Raw genomic sequence first — 19,400 nt, forward strand, 5'->3', positions numbered from 1 at the left:
GTAACAGTCGGTGTTATGTTGAGATTCGCCTGTTCTTCGGTGATCTTTTAAACAAATGAGATTTATATAAGAAGGAGGAAACAATGGAGTTTGAGACTCACTGTATGTCATTTCCATGTACTGAACTCTTGTTATTTAACTATGCCGAGGTAAATTCAATTTTTGAATCTAGGGCACCTTTAAAGGTGCTCTAAGTGATCCTGGGTGGATGTAACTTCCTGTTGATGTTCGAAGTGTTGTCAAACAAAACAGAGGCTAGCTAGACCCTTTCAAGAGAATAAATGGGAGTATACAAAACCATTTCTATCAAATAAACTGCATTGTAAATGTACCTTATATATTAGGTTGTCCACAAGCAGGCCATGATGTATGACTCTGGCCTTCAGCTGTTCATAATGTGTTATGACCTGTTTAATGAAATAAAAACAAAACTGACAAAGTGAATTTATCTTAGTCAGCTTAATTAGATTAACTAATACATAATGGATAAAGAAGCACCTATACGCAGATCAAACTACCCCCAGTCATTACAGCTAAGTTAATTATACTTACCAATTAACTAATTAAATTGCTATTGTAAGAAGCATATTAATAGGATCTTTTTCGAACACTCAATCATGTTCTTATGCTCTCAATGGGATCTCCAGCTGACAATAGACTAGTGCAAAAATTACAGCCAGATCTAAATTATCATTAGATCTTATGCTTATGTCACAAAAAAGGCATTGGATCCATTAATCTCTCATTTGAAACTGATGCACCTTAAGACAGGCTCTAATCATGGGTCTTTCTAAAAGCCCATTCCCTTCCTGTTACCTAGAGGGACCGGAGAATTTTTCCTTTTTTTTCTGTGAGGATAGGCATGAGAGCTGGTCACTGTCATCCAGACAGTGGCTTTATCAGCAGTTACATAATTGTTCCACCTGAAACATTTAAACTCTTGTGATTTCCCCTCTGTCATTCCACTGGCTCCTGTCCTGCCCACATCTACAGCATTAGCTTAAAGAGTGAGAGATTACTCCACTTGTTTAAAATGTGTCGCCCCACGCCGGGTGTTTATCTTCTTATTAACACATAGAGAAGGAACATTCTCCAGATGCCGTTTCACCGCTTTAACAGAGGCCCAAAGACAAATCAGGCAGCTGAGAGACATTGCTTCACATCTGAAAATGGCAGCTATTAGATGCCCAGGGTGAAAAATCACAGTGGGTACCTGATCTGTTATTTCTGCCCCACAAGCAGCTCAAAGCTAATTGTATTGAGAAGGATGATGTATTTAAAATTGCTTGGTCTGGACCACAGTACAATTTCAGGTCTCTTTTAATATTTTGAAAGGCATTATGCTGTTGTAAGTGTGCCCAGGAACAAGCAAATTATATGTCCTTAATAGAGGCAGCCAAACCACCTAATCAAGCAAACTCGAATATGGTTAGCTGGTATACACCAGAGAAAATCACTTCCACGCCAACCAAACGTACTACATTCTAATGTCAAACTGACTTGAATTCGTATCAAAAGCTCTACTGTGAAAGCACGTTCACCTCTTATTTTTAACTTCTGTTAACCTTCAAAAGAAGTGCAATAATTGTACTACCTTTACTCTGAAACTGTAATTTGCACAGCATATAGAACGTTTCAGTCAAGAATGTTTCTGATAAGTACAAATAAATACCCTTTAAGTGTCAGTTCTGGACTGTGTTCACAACAACTGCCATAAATGTCAATTAAGATACACAAATAGTTTCATTTGTTTAAATGTACATAAATATTTATGGTAAGTTTACATATGGTTAAGGGTCTGTGCCTGAGTGTGTGTATGTGTGTGTGCACACAAATTTGTATAATGACATGGGTATGACATAGGTATTACAAGGAGAGGGTGACTTATGAGGACAGTACCACATGTCCCCATTTTTCAAAAGGCTTATAAATCATACAGAATGAATTTTTTTGAGAAAGTAAAAGTGTGCACAGTTTCCTGTGATGAGTAGATTTAGGAGTAGGGGTAGTGTAGGGCGATAGAAAATATGGTTTGTACAGTATAAAAACCATTACGCCTATGGAATGTCCCCATAATTCACAAAAACGTGTGTGTGTGTGTGTGTGTGTGTGTGTGTGTGTGTGTGTGTGTGTGTGTGTGTGTGTGTGTGTGTGTGTGTGTGTGTGTGTGTGTGTGTGTGTGTAAAAAGAGAGAGAGAGGGAAAAAAAAAAAAAAAAAAAAAAGTGCCCTTCAGGTGCACAAGAATGCATTCTAAAATTCAGTCAGTACCTCAGGATCATCAGTTGTGTTCAGGATGAGAGTCCATAACTGGGCCCTGAGACCCGTGGGGCAGCCCTGCCTGCTGTACTGCTGCGCAGCTGCACTGTCTTGCTCGCTCACCACTACAGAAATTCAGAAAAACAGGAGAGGGACCCTCACATGTTTTAGTAAACTCTCTTGAGAGGCTCTTGAAGAATCCAAAGCTAATCCATATACTTTGGTCATTTTGGGGGAAGAGGGAAATGACATGTGAAGGCCAAGTATGGTAACCCACACAACTGGAGCAGTGGGCGCCCGGGGAGCGATTAGGTGCTTTGCTCAAGGGCACCTCAGTCATTTCCCGCCAGTATAAGGAATCAAACCCGCAACCTTCGGTTTACCAGTCTGACTCTCTAACCATTAGGCCACGACCGCCCCCTTGATTTAGAGAGACACTCTGTGGAAGCATCAAAAACCTAAAGCAGCAGGCAGTGTTTGTATATGAAGGAACATCCTAAGAAAAGCCAAACATCAGGTCTAATAATCCAGAAATTAAAGTGAGTGATTTAGAGAAAACCAAGGAAATAATAACTTGCACTACCGTTGTTTGGGGGGACCCCAAAAATCCAGTAAACAGTAATATTGCATAATATTTTTATAACTTAAAATAACAGCTTTTAATTTTAATATATTTTAAAATGTCATTTATTCCTGTAATGTCAAAGCTGAATTTTCAGCAGTCTCCAGTCTTCATTGTCACATGATCCTCCAGAAATCATTCTAATATGATTATTCTGTGCTCAAGAAACATTTCTTATTATTATCAATCTTAAAAACAGTTGTGCTGCTTAATAGTCTTGTGGAAACGTGGTGAATTCCTTCAGGATTTTTTAATGAACAAAGTTCAAAAGAACAGAAAATATTGAAATAGAAATCTTTAGTAACATTATAAATGTCTTTACTGTCATTTTTGATCAATTTAATGCATCCTTGCTCAATAGAAGTATTAAAGGATTAGTCCACTTTCAAATAAACTTTTCCTGATAATTTACTCACCCCCATGTCAACCAAGATTTTCATGTCTTTCTTTCGTCAGTCAAAAATAAATTAAGGTTTTTGATGAAAACATTCCAGGATTATTCTCCTTATAGTGGACTTCAGACGGTTGAAGGTCAAAATGACAGTTTCAAAGGGCTTTAAACGATACCAGACGAGGAATAAGGGTCTTATCTAGCGAAACGATCGGTCATTTTCGAAAAAAATACAACTGTATATGCTTTATAAACACAAATTATCGCCTTGCACGTGCTTCCGCATTCTTCAAAACGCTTACGCCGTATGTCCTACGCCTTCCCTATTCTACTTACGGAAAAAAAAACGAAACTGGCGCCATGTTCATTTCATAAGTTGAATAGGGAAGGCTGTAATTTTGATTTTTCAAAATTATTTTGACCTTCAACCATCTGGAGGCCATTGAAGTCCACTATAAGGAGAATAATCCTGGAATGTTTTCATCAAAAACATAATTTCTTTTCGACTGAAGAAAGAAAGACATGAACATCTTGGATGACATGGGGGTGAGTAAATTATCAGGAAAAGTTTATTTGAAAGTGGACTAATCCTTTAATACTTCTATTGAGCAAGGATGCATGAAAGTGGACTAATCCTTTAATTTCCTTTAAAAAAAAACACACAAACGGTAATGTAAATGCTTTTTTTCTCACTATAATTGAGATCATAATTTCATTAAAAAAAAAAAGGACAACATTTCATTCTTCTGAATGCATGGCATCATGGGATATCACAGGCAGTGGAAGATACATCTATGCTGCCTTCAAATTCTGACCAGACTGTATTATTTGAGGGGGAAATGGAATGGCAAATATTAAACATTCACATAACAAGAGTCATAAACTGGTTTTAAGCAAGCATTTGTGTGAAGATAACGACAAAAAAAAAACAAAGAGTTTATTTTTACCTTTTTTCCCAATGAGAATGTGCTCACTCTCAAACAAATCTGTGTTGAAACAGCAGAGAGATAGTGAAGGATAGAAAAGAAGTGAGAGTGCAAACAGACACAGATATTTAAAAAATGAGTAGTGAGCCTATTTGCTGGCCATAAATACAATATATAGTACATACAGAATTTAGAGGGTTGGACCATAATACACATCATGAGCAGGGTGCATACAGTGGTGAAGCTTCTGTTGACTTGTGACAAGTTAGTAGGCCTACTTTGTTAGTTATCAAAAACAAGAGGAACATCCTACAACTATTTGGACCAGTGCGGAAGGACTTTGGGACCTGGCAGGAGTGGAGCTAAGCACTCGTAATATTGAATTACTCCATGATCATATTATGAATGAAATGAGTAAATAAATACCTGGGGGAACATGAGTGTGATCATCTATACCAAGCTGCCCATAAGTAAGACCCAGTTCTGGATACGTTTCCCTCTGCAACACATAATGGGCCACAATTATCAAAATGTTTGATCCCTTACAAATAGACAAAATAGGTTTAGTTTATGATAATGCATCTATTCAAAAACTCAAAAAGGAATTTTGGCCAAATTTGTTTCACATAAATCTTTTCTAATCCATGTCATCTGCTACTCTCATAAAGTAAGTGGATGGCAATTTGAGGTTTGATAGTTTGCACAATAATTTCTCTAGAAATCTTAATTACTGTAATTTGTTTACAGAAATGGTTTCAGATGATTATCAGCAGTTGCAATGCAAATTGTTTGTGTCTTGACATGAAAATAAAAGGAAGTGAAATAAAAAGAGGAAGACTCACCATTTGAGGAATGTCACGGATGTTGAGGGAAACTTGGATTAAACCCCAGTTGCTTCTTACTGTGAGATCTTCACTGCGATTGTTATTCAGATTTCTTAAACCAATCAGCACCTACAAGACAACAAGTACAGTAAAAAAATACTAGACACAGCAAAAGCTAAAACCTTTAACATTTTCTGCATACTCCTCTTATCTCAATGTACTATGCCAACTATAAATAAACCATTCATCAGTGTAAGTGGTTCTGTGGTGCTATCAAAACAACCTCTCAGTCAATTCTCACTCAGAGTAATTTAACCGAACATTTCCTGAGGGAATCCAATCAGCTGCTTCATATCCAGCCCTATCTTTCTCATTTGGACCGGATGTTTGAAAATAAACTGATTCGATTATATCAGCGAGAGACCCACCTCAAGGAAGTCTTTGGGTGCGTAGACAGGCCTGAATTTGCTTAGGTCTGCAATTTAAAAAAACGAAAACAGAGATTTGAATGCTTCCAAACTTGTATATTGTAATTGCCTACCAATTAGTGTTATTGAAAACAAGAGAGCAATAGAATATGGTTGAGAAATTACACGGGCAACATACAAGGATGCTAATCAGAAGCTTTTTTGTTGTTGTTGTTTACTTTATACTTAAAACACCAATGCAATGACTTGATAAGATAAAACAAAATCTACACTTAAGTGAGAGGAAGAAAGAGAAAGGAGAGGGAGCCACAAATAAATGCTGGCAAAATATATTCATTTTGATATTTAGAGAAAAAAAAATTGATGCCAAACACTATGCAAAATGATGAGATTCGGGATGATGAAATTCTCTGAAGTGCTGATGGCATGATTTTGATAACACACTAGACATACATATACACAAAATTTTGGAATAATTTTGGAATAAAATCATTTTAATATTTTTGAAAGAAGTCTCTTAGGCTCACCAAGGCTTTTTGGTGAGCATAAGAATTTATATCCATTATTATCATTTTTAAATAATTATTATTAATTATTATTTATTTTTGGTGATACTGTGATTTTTTTTTTTTTTTTCAGGATTCTTTGAAGAGAGAATTCTTACTTACCCCAAACTTTTGAATGGTAATGTATCATGGCTTCCACAAAAATATTAAGCAGCACAACTGTTTTCAACATTGATAATAATAATAAATGTTTCTTGAGCAGCAAATCATCATATTAGAATGATTTCTGAAGTATCATGTGACATTGAAAACTAAAAATGCTGAAAATTCAGCTTTACATCACAGGAATAAATTACATTTTAAAATATATGAAACTGTTTTTACTGCATCTATGATTAAAGGTGCCCTAAAATTAAAAATTTAATTTACCTTGGCATAGTTAATTAACAAGAGCTCAGTACATGGAAATGACATACAGTGAGTCTCAAACTCCATTGTTTCCTCCTTCTTGTGTAAATCTCATTTGTTTAAAAGACCTCCGAAGAACAGGCGAATCTCAACATAACACAGACTGTTACGTAACAGTCGGGATCATTAATATGTACGCCCCCAATATTTGCATATGCCAGCCCATATTCAAGCATTAGACAAGCCAGTATTAACATCTGGATCTGTGCACAGCTGAATCATCAGACTAGGTAAGCAAGCAAGAACAACAGCGAAAAATGGCAGATGGAGCAATAATAACTGGCATGATCCATGATATCATGATATTTTTAGTGATATTTGTAAATTATCTTGCTAAATGTTTCGTTAGCATGTTGCTAATGTACTGTTAAATGTGGTTAAAGTTAGCAGTGTTTATTACTGTATTCACGGAGACAAGAGCCGTCGCTATTTTCATTTTTAAACACTTGCAGTCTGTATAATTCATGAACACAACTTCTTTCTTTATAAATCTCTCCAACAGTGTGTAATGTTAGCTTTAGCCACGGAGCACTATCAAACTCATTCAGAATCAAATGTAAACATCCAAATAAATACCATACTTACGCGATTAGACATGCTGCATGACGAACACTTTGTAAAGATCCATTTTGAGGGTTAAATTAGTTGTGTGAACTTTGTTTATGCTGTTTAAGGCAAGCGCAAGCTCCGGGAGTGGGGAGCACGAGAATTTAAAGGGGCTGCAGCCTGAATCGGTGCATATTTAATGATGCCCCAAAATAGGCAGTTAAAAAAAAATGAATTTTGAGCTGAAACTTCACAGACACATTCAGGGGACACCTTAGAATTATATTACATCTTTTGAAAACACGTTCTACGGCACCTTTAAATGAATGCAGCCTTAGTGAGCATAAGAGACTTCTATCAAAAACATTAAAACATCTTAATTATTCCAAACTGTACTGTACTAAAAGTGAGTAAATGATGAAAATGATGACCAAATGTTAATTTTGGGAGAAAGTATTTCTTTAACATGAACAAAATATGTTGGCCTGGCAATATTGCACTCTGTTTTGAAGTAATGGCAAAATTGTAAGACCAAAACCAAGAAAAAAAGGGTGAAAAAAAGTGCAATAGAAAGCAAGCAGAAAGAAGAATGCAAGGAAGAAGTTATAGCCATTAGCTTTAGTTATTGGGATGCAGTCCAGGAGTCTGGACATGCTCTGGTTTCACAGGAACGGCTGTTTATGCCAGTGTCCTACAGAAAGCGGTAAATGTTATCATACACACTGCAAACTGATAGCATTGTTATGGAGCTGTTATACTGCTCAGGGCTTCTGTGTACGAGCCAAACCTCTGTGTGTAAACATTCTGCAACGCATTAACACACACACACTGAGATGTAACCTCAAACACATGACAGGAGGGAAGCACAGACTGTGAGTGTCTGCATTACCTGGTTCATCAGTTCCCATCTCATTCCATTTATTTGTCAGCTCTTTCTGCTCTAGGACGGGACGCTATAAAACAGAGGGGAAAAAAATCTAATTGCTCAAATGAATATGTCAGAGATTCTGTGTTGTACATAAGCTGGTTTAGACCTTTACCTTCCGTGCCAGTGGGATTCCCAACTCCGTGCACATACTGTTCAAACTCTTCAGGATCCTCTTCTCCCAGCTCAACTACAACACACACACTTTGGGTTGTCATGTTTTATGGGAACATTCCTCATAAACCATTACTCATAGACGTAATGATTTTTATACTTTACAAACTGTATATTCTATCCCCTAACCCCAACCCTACCCATCACAGAAAATTTTCTACACTTTTACATTTTCAAAAAACACCACTTAGTATGATTTATGAAGCTGGACAAGGATTTCGGATACTGCCATCTTTCTGGGGACATTTGGTCCCATAATGTAGGGTTTACCTGAACCACACAAACACACTAGGGGTGGGCAATTTGAACAAATTCTTATTTTATGATATGAGAAATTTCATTTCACGATAACATTATACATCACAATATCGTTATTTTGTGATATTTTATCTAATTTCTGTTATTAAAAATAAGAAAAGAGAAGCAAAATTACAAACAATAGGAAAAATACAATATTATAACAAAAATATGAATTAAAGGTGCCGAAGAACATGTTTTCAAAAGATGTAATATAAGTCTTAAGTGTCCCCTGAATGTGTCTGTGAAGTTTCAGCTCAAAATACCCCATAGTTTTTTTTTTTTATTAATTTTTTTAACTGCCTATCATTATAAATGCGCCGATTCAGGGTACGCGGCCCCTTTAAATCTCATGCTCCACGGCCCAAGAGCTCGCGCTTTCCTTAAACACCATAAACAAAGTTCACACAGCTAATATAACCCTCAAAATGGATCTTTACAAAGTGTTCGTCATGCAACATGTCTGATCGCGTAAGTATGGTATTTATTTGGATGTTTACATTTGATTCTGAATGAGTTTGATTGTGCTCTGTGGCTAAAGCTAACATTACACACTGTTGGAGAGATTTATAAAGAATAAAGTTGTGTTTATGAATTATACAGACTGCAAGTGTTTAAAAATGAAAATAGCGACGGCTCTTGTCTCCATGAATACAGTAAGAAACAATGGTAACTTTAACCACATTTAACAGTACATTAGCAACATGCTAACGAAACATTTAGAAAGTCAATTCACAAATATCACTAAAAATATTATGTTATCATGAATCATGTCAGTTATTATTGCTCCATCTGCCATTTTTCGCATTTTTCTGTTGATTCAGCTGTGCACAGATCCAGACGTTGTGTAATGCCTTCAACGGGCTGGCATATGCAAATATTGGGGTCGTACATATTAATGATCCCGACTGTTACGTAACAGTCGGTGTTATGTTGAGATTCGCCTGTTCTTCAGAGGTCGTTTAAACAAATGAGATTTATATAAGAAGGAGGAAACAATGGAGTTTGAGACTCACTGTATGTCATTTTCATGTACTGAACTCTTGTTATTTAACTATGCCGAGGTAAATTCAATTTTTTGAATCTAGGGCACCTTTAACCAAAGCAAGTTTTAAGAGTATAAATGGATAGAAGATAAAAAGAAAAAAAAGAAAGAAGAATGTCAGAATAATAAAGATGTAAGAGAAAGATTGTACCTGGGCTTTGCGCATATATGCCAGGGGCTCTTTGGTGTGTTCAGGAGGTGCTCTGGGGTTCCCAGGGGGAGGCAGACTACACAACACATAAACATAATGCACAGACACAAGGACAGAGCATCAGTTACATTAGTTCGACCTCTATTAGTTCTAACCTACAATCAAAATTAGAGATTTTTTATGCATTTTTTCAATGTAAGAAATGTTAAAAAGAGTGCCCGTTTACTTTTTCAGTTGCCTTCGTTTCGGAAGTATTTCACCCATTTATTTTTCCCATAGGGATTTAAAAAATATCAGTGGGCCTCTCCCAATAACCACACTTGCGGTCTTGGCCACTTGAGAGTGTGTCCATATGACAGGAAATAAATGTGCAAGACTGTCCCAGGTCTGAAAAATGCCAAAGCGCAGTACACTTAACATGACAGAGCGGTATTTTTTAGACTAAGCATATCCCATCATTCATCACGTTCAGGAACTTATGTGCCTCGATTTTGTGAAAAGTCTAGGAAAACTTTCCAGTGTAATTTAAATGAATTAGATATTACATATAACTTGGTAGCAAAACGTAAAGTGTTGGAAATTTTATTGGTGCAGAGATAAGTATGTTTATTTTGTAAAAAGTTTGCAGCTGCTTTTTATCACTTAATCTGAAGCACCACATTTAAATTGTGTTTGTTACATAGGGACTGAACAAACATTTCAAAGTTTGAAGAGTACTGAAAATCAAAATGAATAAACAAAGCTCCTGCATTTTTACAACACTATGTTGTAAGTGTGTCCCACTGGATAATGAAAACACACACACACACACACACACACACACACACACAAACACACACTTTAGGTCTTTGCGCCCACTTGAACACTTGCATCATGCAAGTAGACAAGTGGTCCTTTTGTTTAAAAGTTATAAACTAGGGCTGTCGATAGATAGATTAATCACACTCTTTTTCACTTACAGATTAATGTCAATAGATTAATCACACCCTTTTTCACTTATTGCGAAATTAAGCATACCATTTATCTTAACATGTTCATTTTGTCATCATTTGCTATATCCAGTAAAGTAAACCAGGGTGATTTTCAAAAAAACTATTTTCTGCAAGCTTTTTTCAAGATTTATTTAAAAAAATATGTTGAAATAATTTTGGATGATGCCTTCAACAAAAGCATATACCATTGATTAATAAGCTCACAGCTTACAGTAAATATTTAGTGTTAAAAATTGATTCCTCTTGGGAAAAAAATGAATGAGAATTTTTCTTCCAGAACCAATTGTTGCTCTCTATTTTACCCATATATTGGCTCCTCCCACTCTAAAAATTCGGACATACACCAGACTTTCACATTAATGTCTACACAAAAAGACATTTAGCAGAGACACCTGTACTATAACACACCAAGACACCTGCACCACATTCCATTCTCAAACTTTATGAAGTCCTGTACTGGTTTTTTCAGTCCCTTTAGTCTTTTCTCAGCCCCATTAGCTTGAAACAGTCATTTTAAGATAAACACATCACCAAAAAATACAAACAGAAAAAGTGTATCTACAAAACATCTGACAATGCTGTCCTTTCAAACAAGGGGCGATACATTAAAGGCATACATGTATTTTTATTGCTCTTTTCTCATCTTTAACAATGTCCAGCTCAAACAGTTTTATGGGCTACACTCTGTAAAAGCAATTTTTATTGTACGTCAGACACTCCTGTAAACCCTGTCCTGTACTTGTACCTGGATCATTTTAAGCTTAATGATGCAATTCTGTATCTTGTCATTTTTACATTTTGCCAGAAAGAGTTCCAGTCATAAAACTGTATAAACACTAAAACTGGAGAAAGAAACATTTTCAATGTATGTGTATGAGAGTGTGATAAAAAGACAGAAAGAGTATATTATCTTGTCTAAATCTTATGCCAACCTATTTATTGCTGATGATCTCAGTATGGTAATACAATAATAACAAATCATTTAAAATAGAATAGAAAATACAAGTAGGAGAAACTGGCTAGAGTAATTAATGATGTGTGTTAGAAAAAATATATCATGAATATAAAATGATTTATCACTTACATGTGTAATTCTCTGTAAACTGCATTTTGTAATTTTCTCTCCCAACCTACAAGAATAAAAGGATCAGTGGAACTGCAGGAAACACGTTCATCTTTTGAGCAAGTTGACATATGATGATATGTACATGCTGAGTAGAATATATATATAAAATTCGTTTTTTCCATTATATATATATATATACGGTGCTCAGCGTAAATGAGTACACCCCCTTTGAAAAGTAACATTTTAAACAAAATCTCAATGAAAACAAAACAATTTCCAAAATGTTGACAAGACTAAGTTTAATAGAACATCTGTTTAACTTATAACATGAAAGTAAGGTTAATAATAGAACAAAATTTTCATTTTAACTCAAATTAGGGTGATGCAAAAATGAGTGCACCCCACTGAAAGTCTCTGGAGCAAAGCCAAATTTTAGACTACAAATGTCAAATTAAACAAGAATTCAACCACAGGTGAGTCTAATTATTCATTACACAGGTGTCCAGCAGACAGTTGACTATGAAAGGGTGTTAAAACCCCTTCCCATTTCATGCTGTCAGCAATGGCACCACATGGAAGGGAAATGTCACAATAATTTCTTTACACCAGAAAGGTGAAGGCTACAAGAAGATCAGCAAAGCTTTACTTATCAGTCAGAATACTGTAGCATAAGTGGTACAAAAATTTAAAAAAGATGGAACTGCAACCATCTCACAGAGATGTCCAGGTTGTACACGGAAGTTAACACCTCGACAGGAGCATCTTCTGATGAGAAGGGTTGAAGAAAATCGCCATGCAAGTTCACTGCAGTTATCTAAAGAAATTTTGGAAATTGTTTTTGTGTTCATATTGTTTAAAATGTTACTTTTCAAAGGAGGTGTACTCATTTACGCTGAGCACTGTACATATAAAATAGGGGAAAAAATTCAGCATCATTACTCCAGTCTTCAGTGTCACATGATCCTTCAGAAATCATTCTAATATGCTGATTTCTTAAGAAACATTTCTTAATATCAAATTTGCAAACAGTTGTGCTGCCTAATATATTTGTAAAAACCAAAAGAACAGCATATATTTGAAATAGAAATCTGTTGTACCAATGTAAATGTCACTGTCACTTTTGATCAATTTTATGAAGTCTATAATAATAATAATAATAAAACATATTTCACTTTAAATTTCATAGACAATCACGTCATACCTGATGCCTTTAACAATCTTCTCACATCATCTTTCAGTGTTTCTAGTTTAATTTCGGGTTTGTGCATACATTCCTATGAAGAAAAAAACATCTCTGCAATGAAACACAACAGCAAACGAAAGCTGGGGGTCTATAGTGCAGTGACCGAATATCGTGATGCACACTCTGCAGTCAGTTAGCTAAAGCTACTCACTTTAGCCTGTTTCTCCAGCTGAGAGTGTAAATGAGTCCCTTTGAGCCGTTGAACTATCTGCGTTATAGAGACAGACAGCTCTGTACTCTCGTCCATCATTATCACACTTTAATGTGATTTTTTTTTTCTAAAAGATCTTCATCCGTTAGCGCCGCAGCATCACAGGATGAAGCAGCCCGTATCCATGTAAATGACAACAAACCTTTCAGGAAACACTGTCCTCAACGCAAGGTTCCGACAATACAGGCCTTTAACTTTAATAATAAAAGTTTCTATGGTAACGACTGAAAATAATGAATTTCACAAAATCTATATATTAATATATTTATATTTACTTATATATAGGCATATTTTACATTTACAAAATATTCAAATATAATATGCTAATTTAGATAGCCTAGTTAATAAATTAAATATACATCATAGTAGTATTTCTTTATATTTAAATTACTTTTTTAATAAAATATATTTGATAAAATGTAAAAATTACATTAAAAATCACCCTTTTAAAATGGAAAAGCTCTGGTTTTAGAACAACCCCTGAATTACAGCTGTGGACAAAAGTATTGGTTGTGACATCAATTTTGTGTTTCACAAAGTTGGCTGCTTTAGCTGTTTTGGTGTTCATTAACATTGTTTCTAGATTATTGTGCACAGTTATCAGATGCATTTTAAATAACTTCAAAAAGATTCTTTGGCCAAAAAAATAATAATTTAACTTTATCTCCAAAACCCAAATTTCACAACTTTTTGGCCCTGGCACAAAATGTCTAGCTAATATCATTTCACTAATTATATCATCAGCACATATGGGAAAGTGTGGACAAGTACTAGTGAAAACCATTCTTATTGGATTATAAGAGCATAAAAGCTAAAAGGAGGGAAGAACTACTTCCAATCATTGTGTTCTTGTGTTAGCAATGGTTACCTCCAAAAAAAGATGTGCAGCTATCATTGCTTTGAATCAAAATGGCTTCACTTGCAAAGTATATTGCACCTGAAAGAACCATTTACCAGATCGTCAAGAAGGAGAGAGGTTCAACTACAGTGAAGAAGGCTTCAGGAGTGTCCAGAAAGCACCACCGTCTCCTGAGAAGTCAGCTATGGAATCGTGTCACCACCAGTGCAGAACTTACTAAATATTGGTGGCAAGTGGGTGTGAGTGCATCTGCATGCACAGTTAAGTCAATACTTTTGGACAATGGCCTGGTCTCAAGACAGGCAGCAAAGAAGCCACTTCTCTCCAAAAAAACCCCATCAAGGACTGTTTGAAATTATGCAGGTACGAGGATTGGAAAGCAGAAGACATGGAGCAAAGTTATTATCTCTGATGAAGCTCCCTTCCACCTTGGGATATCTGGAAAATCGATTGTCCGGAGAAGAAAATGTGAACCATGAGTCCTTTGTCATGCCAACAGTGAAGCATCCTGAGACCATCCATGTGTGGGGGTGCTTTTTCATCCAAGGGAGTCTCTCTCACAATTCTTTTTGTTACTTATTTTTTATTTTGAATGTTCTTCAGATCTCCTTTTACAACAATTACTTGCACACAGAAACAATATCCTTTACAGGGGATCATAACATTCACGCATCCTTACATGTATAATCAATTCCACAGAAAAATATGTCCAAAAATACAAGGAAAAGAAGAAATAAGAAAATCATTAACAACATTTAAATCAAACAATTTGAACAAAACAAACATCAACTTAAAACAAAACATGGGTTGTATTCAAGTTCCCCTGGCAAATATAACCAGTTAGTTCTAATGGTCCTCCATCACCGTCATTAATGGTGCCCATCTTTCAATAAAAAGTTTCCTTTGTAATCTCAACAATAAGTAATTTTCATAGTGTAAATATTTCTCAAAATTGTTAGCCATTCAGCTTGGTTTGGTGACTCATTTTTAAGCCACTTTATTGTAATGGCTTTCTTTGCTGCTATCAGTAATATCTGTAATAAATACATCTTTTTCCTACTGTGTATCACAACTGGTTTAATCCCTAGAATTGCTATCAGAGGGTCTCTTATCAGATCAACATTCAATACTTTATTAATATATATAAAAATGGATTTCCAAAAGTTATCCAACAAAGGGCATTGCCAAAAAATATGTGAGTGAGTAGCCATTGTCTCTCCACACCCCCTCCAACACTGACTTGATTGATTCGGGGATTCATTTTAGCCACAACTTGTGGTGTTCTGAAAAATCTATTATTTATTTTCCATTGAAATTCCTTCCACAAATTGCCATTCGTGACTTTATGAGCCTGAGTACATACCTCCAACCAAACTTCTTCACTTATTTCGAGCCGTAGCTCCCTAGTCCACTTGTCTTTCACATAGAATGAATTGTCTCTTGTCATTGAAGCAATGATTTTATAAACATTGGTTATTGGTTTCCTCATATGTTCTCCACCCTGAATTTTTAATAAATACTGTTCTAAAAGGGAGGGCTCTATTAATCTGTTCCAGTTTGGGTGTTTTAGTATGAAACTCCTTAATTGTAGGTACCTGAAAGAGTCTGTTCTTGGTAGTTTAAACTCTATTCTCTTCTATGTTCAAATGATTTGAAGTTGTTATTACTAAATAATTGGTGTACATAATGAAGGTTCAAAAGTTTCCAGTTTTTGAATCCTGTATCAAGTCTCAATGGAAGAAAATCTCGAATATAAGTAATTGAACTCAAAACAGAGAAATCGCCTGTTAGCTTAAACATTTGTTGTATTTCCTTCCAAGCTACGCATGTTGTGTTCGACCATTCTCCCAAAAGTTCTCTGGTGGATTTAAGCCTATTAAAGGGGATCACTGACAAAGGCATATCAGGACTGTAACTTTTTTCTATATTGAGCCATCTTGTACTTGTATCATCTGATAGCCACACTATCATTGCACGTAATTGTGACGCTAACCAGTAATGTTTCAAGTTGGGTAGTCCTAGACCCCCTTTAGTTTTTGCCAGCTGCAAGACTTTATATCTAACTCTGGGTCTCCTACCCTGCCATATAAATCTTGAGATGAGACGATCTAAAAGACTAAAAGTAGATTTAGGTGGAGAGATTGGTAGAGTTTGAAAAAGAAAGAGGAGCCTTGGGAGAACATTCATCCTAACAGCTTCCACCCTGCCTATTAAAGTAAGGGGAAGTGTATTCCAGCGGTTCAAATCGTGCTTAATTTTATCTATTAATTTAATATAGTTACTTTGATATAAACTAAGGTCAGGGGGTATATTTATTCCCATATATCTAATTCCCTCCCTGGGCCATCTAAATGAGAAAGCAGATTTCATCTGTGGGGAGATTAAATTGTTCATGGTGACTGCTTCTGTCTTAGTCACATTTCTTTTGTAACCTGAGTAAAATCCAAAGGTCTCAGTACATTTCATTAAATTTGGAACAGACTTCGTGGGATCTGAGATATACACAATTACATCGTCAACCTGTGTTCCTCTCCACTCACTTCAATACCACTATCTGTACTATCTCGCATTAGCTGTGCAAGGGGCTCTATACTAAGGGCAAAAAGAAGAGGCGAAAGAGGGTCCCCCTGTCTGCAACCCCTCCCCAACAGAAATTTTTGTGAGAAACACCCATTTACCCTTACTGTCGCTTTTGGAGATGAGCGTAGCAGTTGGACCCATTTAACAAAGCCAGGGCCCAGACCGTATTTCCTCAAAACACTAAAAAGGAAAGGCCAGGAGACACTGTCGAATGCTTTTTCTGCATCCAAAGCTAATGCCATACATGGCACTGGTTTAGACTTGGCATAGGACATAACATTCAGTAGCCGACGAATCTCTGGTCCGGGTGCACTAGAGTCGTAATAACTATTTTAAGTCTTTTTGCCAGTATAGAGGTCAATATTTTGCAGTCCGAGTTTCTCTCAGAATTCTACCCATAAAATACGCATACAGGTGCAGGTCATATAATTAGAATATCATCAAAAAGTTGATTTATTTCACTAATTCCATTCAAAAAGTGAAACTTGTATATTATATTCATTCATTACACACAGACTGATATATTTCAAATGTTTATTTCTTTTCATTTTGATGATTATAACAGACAACTAAGGAAAATCTCAAATTCAGTATCTCAGAAAATTAGAATATTACTTAAGACCAATACAAAGAAAGGATTTTTAGAAATCTTGGCCAACTGAAAAGTATGAACATGAAAAGTATGAGCATGTACAGCACTCAATACTTAATTGGGGCTCCTTTTCCCTAATTTAAACTGCAGCAATGCGGCGTGGCATGGAGTCGATCAGTCTGTGGCACTGCTCAGGTGTTATGAGAGCCCAGGTTGCTCTGATTGTGGCCTTCAGCTCTTCTGCATTGTCATATATGCATTGTCAACTGCATTGTTGGGTCTGGCATATCATTTTCTATGGGGTTAAAGTCAGGCGAGTTTGCTGGCCAATTAAGAACAGGGATACCATGGTCCTTAAACCAGGTACTGGTAGCTTTGGCACTGTGTGCAGGTGCCAAGTCCTGTTGGAAAATGAAATCTGCATCTCCATAAAGTTGGTCAGCAGCAGGAAGCATGAAGTGCTCTAAAACTTCCTGGTATACGGCTGCATTGACCTTGGACCTCATAAAACACAGTGGACCAACACCAGCAGATGACATGGCACTCCAAACCATCACTGACTGTGGAAACTTTACACTGGACCTCAAGCAACGTGGATTGTGTGCCTCTCCTCTCTTCCTCCAGACTCTGGGACCCTGATTTCCAAAGGAAATGCAAAATTTACTTTCATCAGAGAACATAACTTTGGACCACTCAGCAGCAGTCCAGTCCTTTTTGTCTTTAGCCCAGGCGAGACGCTTCTGACGCTGTCTGTTGTTCAAGAGTGGCTTGACACAAGGAATGCGACAGCTGAAACCCATGTCTTGCATATGTCTGTGCGTAGTGGTTCTTGAAGCACTGACTCCAGCTGCAGTCCACTCTTTGTGAATCTCCCCCACAATCCTCTCCAGGGTGCGGTTACCCCTATTGCTTGTATCACTTTTTTCTACCACATCTTTTCCTTCCCTTCGCCTCTCTATTAATGTGTTTGGACACAGAGCTCTGTGAACAGCTAGCCTCTTTTTCAATGACCTTTTGTGTCTTGCTCTCCTTGTGCAAGGTGTCAATGGTCGTCTTTTGGGACAACTGTCAAGTCAGCAGTCTTCCCCATGATTGTGTAGCCTACAGAACTAGACTCAGAGACCATTTAAAGGCCTTTACAGGTGTTTTGAGTTAATTAGCTGAATAGAGTGTGGCACCAGGTGTCTTCAATATTGAACCTTTTCACAATATTCTAATTTTCTGAGATGCTGAATTTGGGATTTTCCTTAGTTGTCAGTTATAATCATCAAAATTAAAAGAAATAAACATTTGAAATATATCCGTCTGTGTGTAATGAATGAATATAATATACAAGTTTCACTTTTTGAATGGAATTAGTGAAATAAATCAACTTTTTGATGATATTCTAATTATATGACCAGCACCTGTATATTGAATGTTTTTGCCAATAAAAGCCTTTAAAACTTATGAAATGCTTATGAAAGCATTATTTCCAGTAGAAACATGTGAAAAAATAATCTACAAATACTGAAGCAAAAAACTTTGCAAATACTTTTGGCCTCGGCTGTACAAGATAATCGTTTGTGGTTTTAGATGGGAATGCTGTTCAGTTACTAGGATTAGTGTTAAAGATAAGGGTAGATATCAGGTGACACTCATTAAATATCTATGATTTAAAAAAAAGAAAAGAAAAATGTAGTCCTTAATTTGCTCAGGTTTTTCACCAGGCTGAACCTGAACATGTATAGACATGAACAAGAAAGCAGATTCTGATTCTCTTTGCAGGAATGCTGATAATGTTTATTGAGCACAAATATATCTGACAGCAGCTATCAGGAATTAAAGCTTTTGGCCAGTGCTAGAGATTTTTGAGTTAACAAAACCTGTGTGTGGTCTTCTTCAAAGGACTTACCTTCTAAAACCTATTGTATTTTACAATGGTTTATAGTATGGCTGAAAGCTGTACGTTATAACTTTATTGTAAAAGGGTCTTACATTGTCACATCATTAAGACACATTGTATGTATCCTTTTTTTTTTTAACTAATCAACTAGTCTTCCAGAACAACAATTTTCAGTGTGTAAGCTGTCAGATCAGAATTAATGAGGCTTTTGTATCAACAAGCACAAAAGAAGTCACATGACCAACAACTACAAAACTGGTCTGAAGCATTAGATAGATGTAACATAGTTGACAAGTTGGTGCAAATCCTTTGATAATATACTATAAACTATACACGGATATTCACATATTGTACAAACACAGTAAAAGGGTGTAACATTGTGTAGTACAAGTTACAAAAATGTTTAGAAGCA

At 36.1% G+C, this 19,400-nt stretch overlaps 1 protein-coding gene across 1 annotated transcript in view; it reads right to left on the bottom strand.

Moving 5' to 3' along the window:
* The window catches only part of tbc1d19 (TBC1 domain family, member 19), a 30,158-nt gene extending 16,913 nt beyond the window's left edge, over positions 1-13,245 (bottom strand). The window contains exons 1-12 of the mRNA XM_048185253.1: positions 13,013-13,245; positions 12,820-12,892; positions 11,637-11,682; positions 9,561-9,636; positions 8,009-8,083; positions 7,858-7,921; positions 5,449-5,495; positions 5,039-5,149; positions 4,623-4,695; positions 4,218-4,256; positions 2,270-2,382; positions 333-407 (exon numbers count right to left, since the gene is read on the bottom strand). Of these exons, the coding sequence (XP_048041210.1) occupies positions 333-407; positions 2,270-2,382; positions 4,218-4,256; positions 4,623-4,695; positions 5,039-5,149; positions 5,449-5,495; positions 7,858-7,921; positions 8,009-8,083; positions 9,561-9,636; positions 11,637-11,682; positions 12,820-12,892; positions 13,013-13,111 (891 nt within the window). The 5' untranslated portion in view covers positions 13,112-13,245. The remainder of the gene's footprint in view (positions 1-332; positions 408-2,269; positions 2,383-4,217; positions 4,257-4,622; positions 4,696-5,038; positions 5,150-5,448; positions 5,496-7,857; positions 7,922-8,008; positions 8,084-9,560; positions 9,637-11,636; positions 11,683-12,819; positions 12,893-13,012) is intronic.
* Between the last annotated feature and the right edge of the window lie 6,155 nt (positions 13,246-19,400).

The sequence above is a fragment of the Megalobrama amblycephala genome, linkage group LG3 (genome assembly GCF_018812025.1).
Source record: "Megalobrama amblycephala isolate DHTTF-2021 linkage group LG3, ASM1881202v1, whole genome shotgun sequence".
NCBI classification, from domain to species: Eukaryota; Metazoa; Chordata; class Actinopteri; order Cypriniformes; family Xenocyprididae; genus Megalobrama; species Megalobrama amblycephala.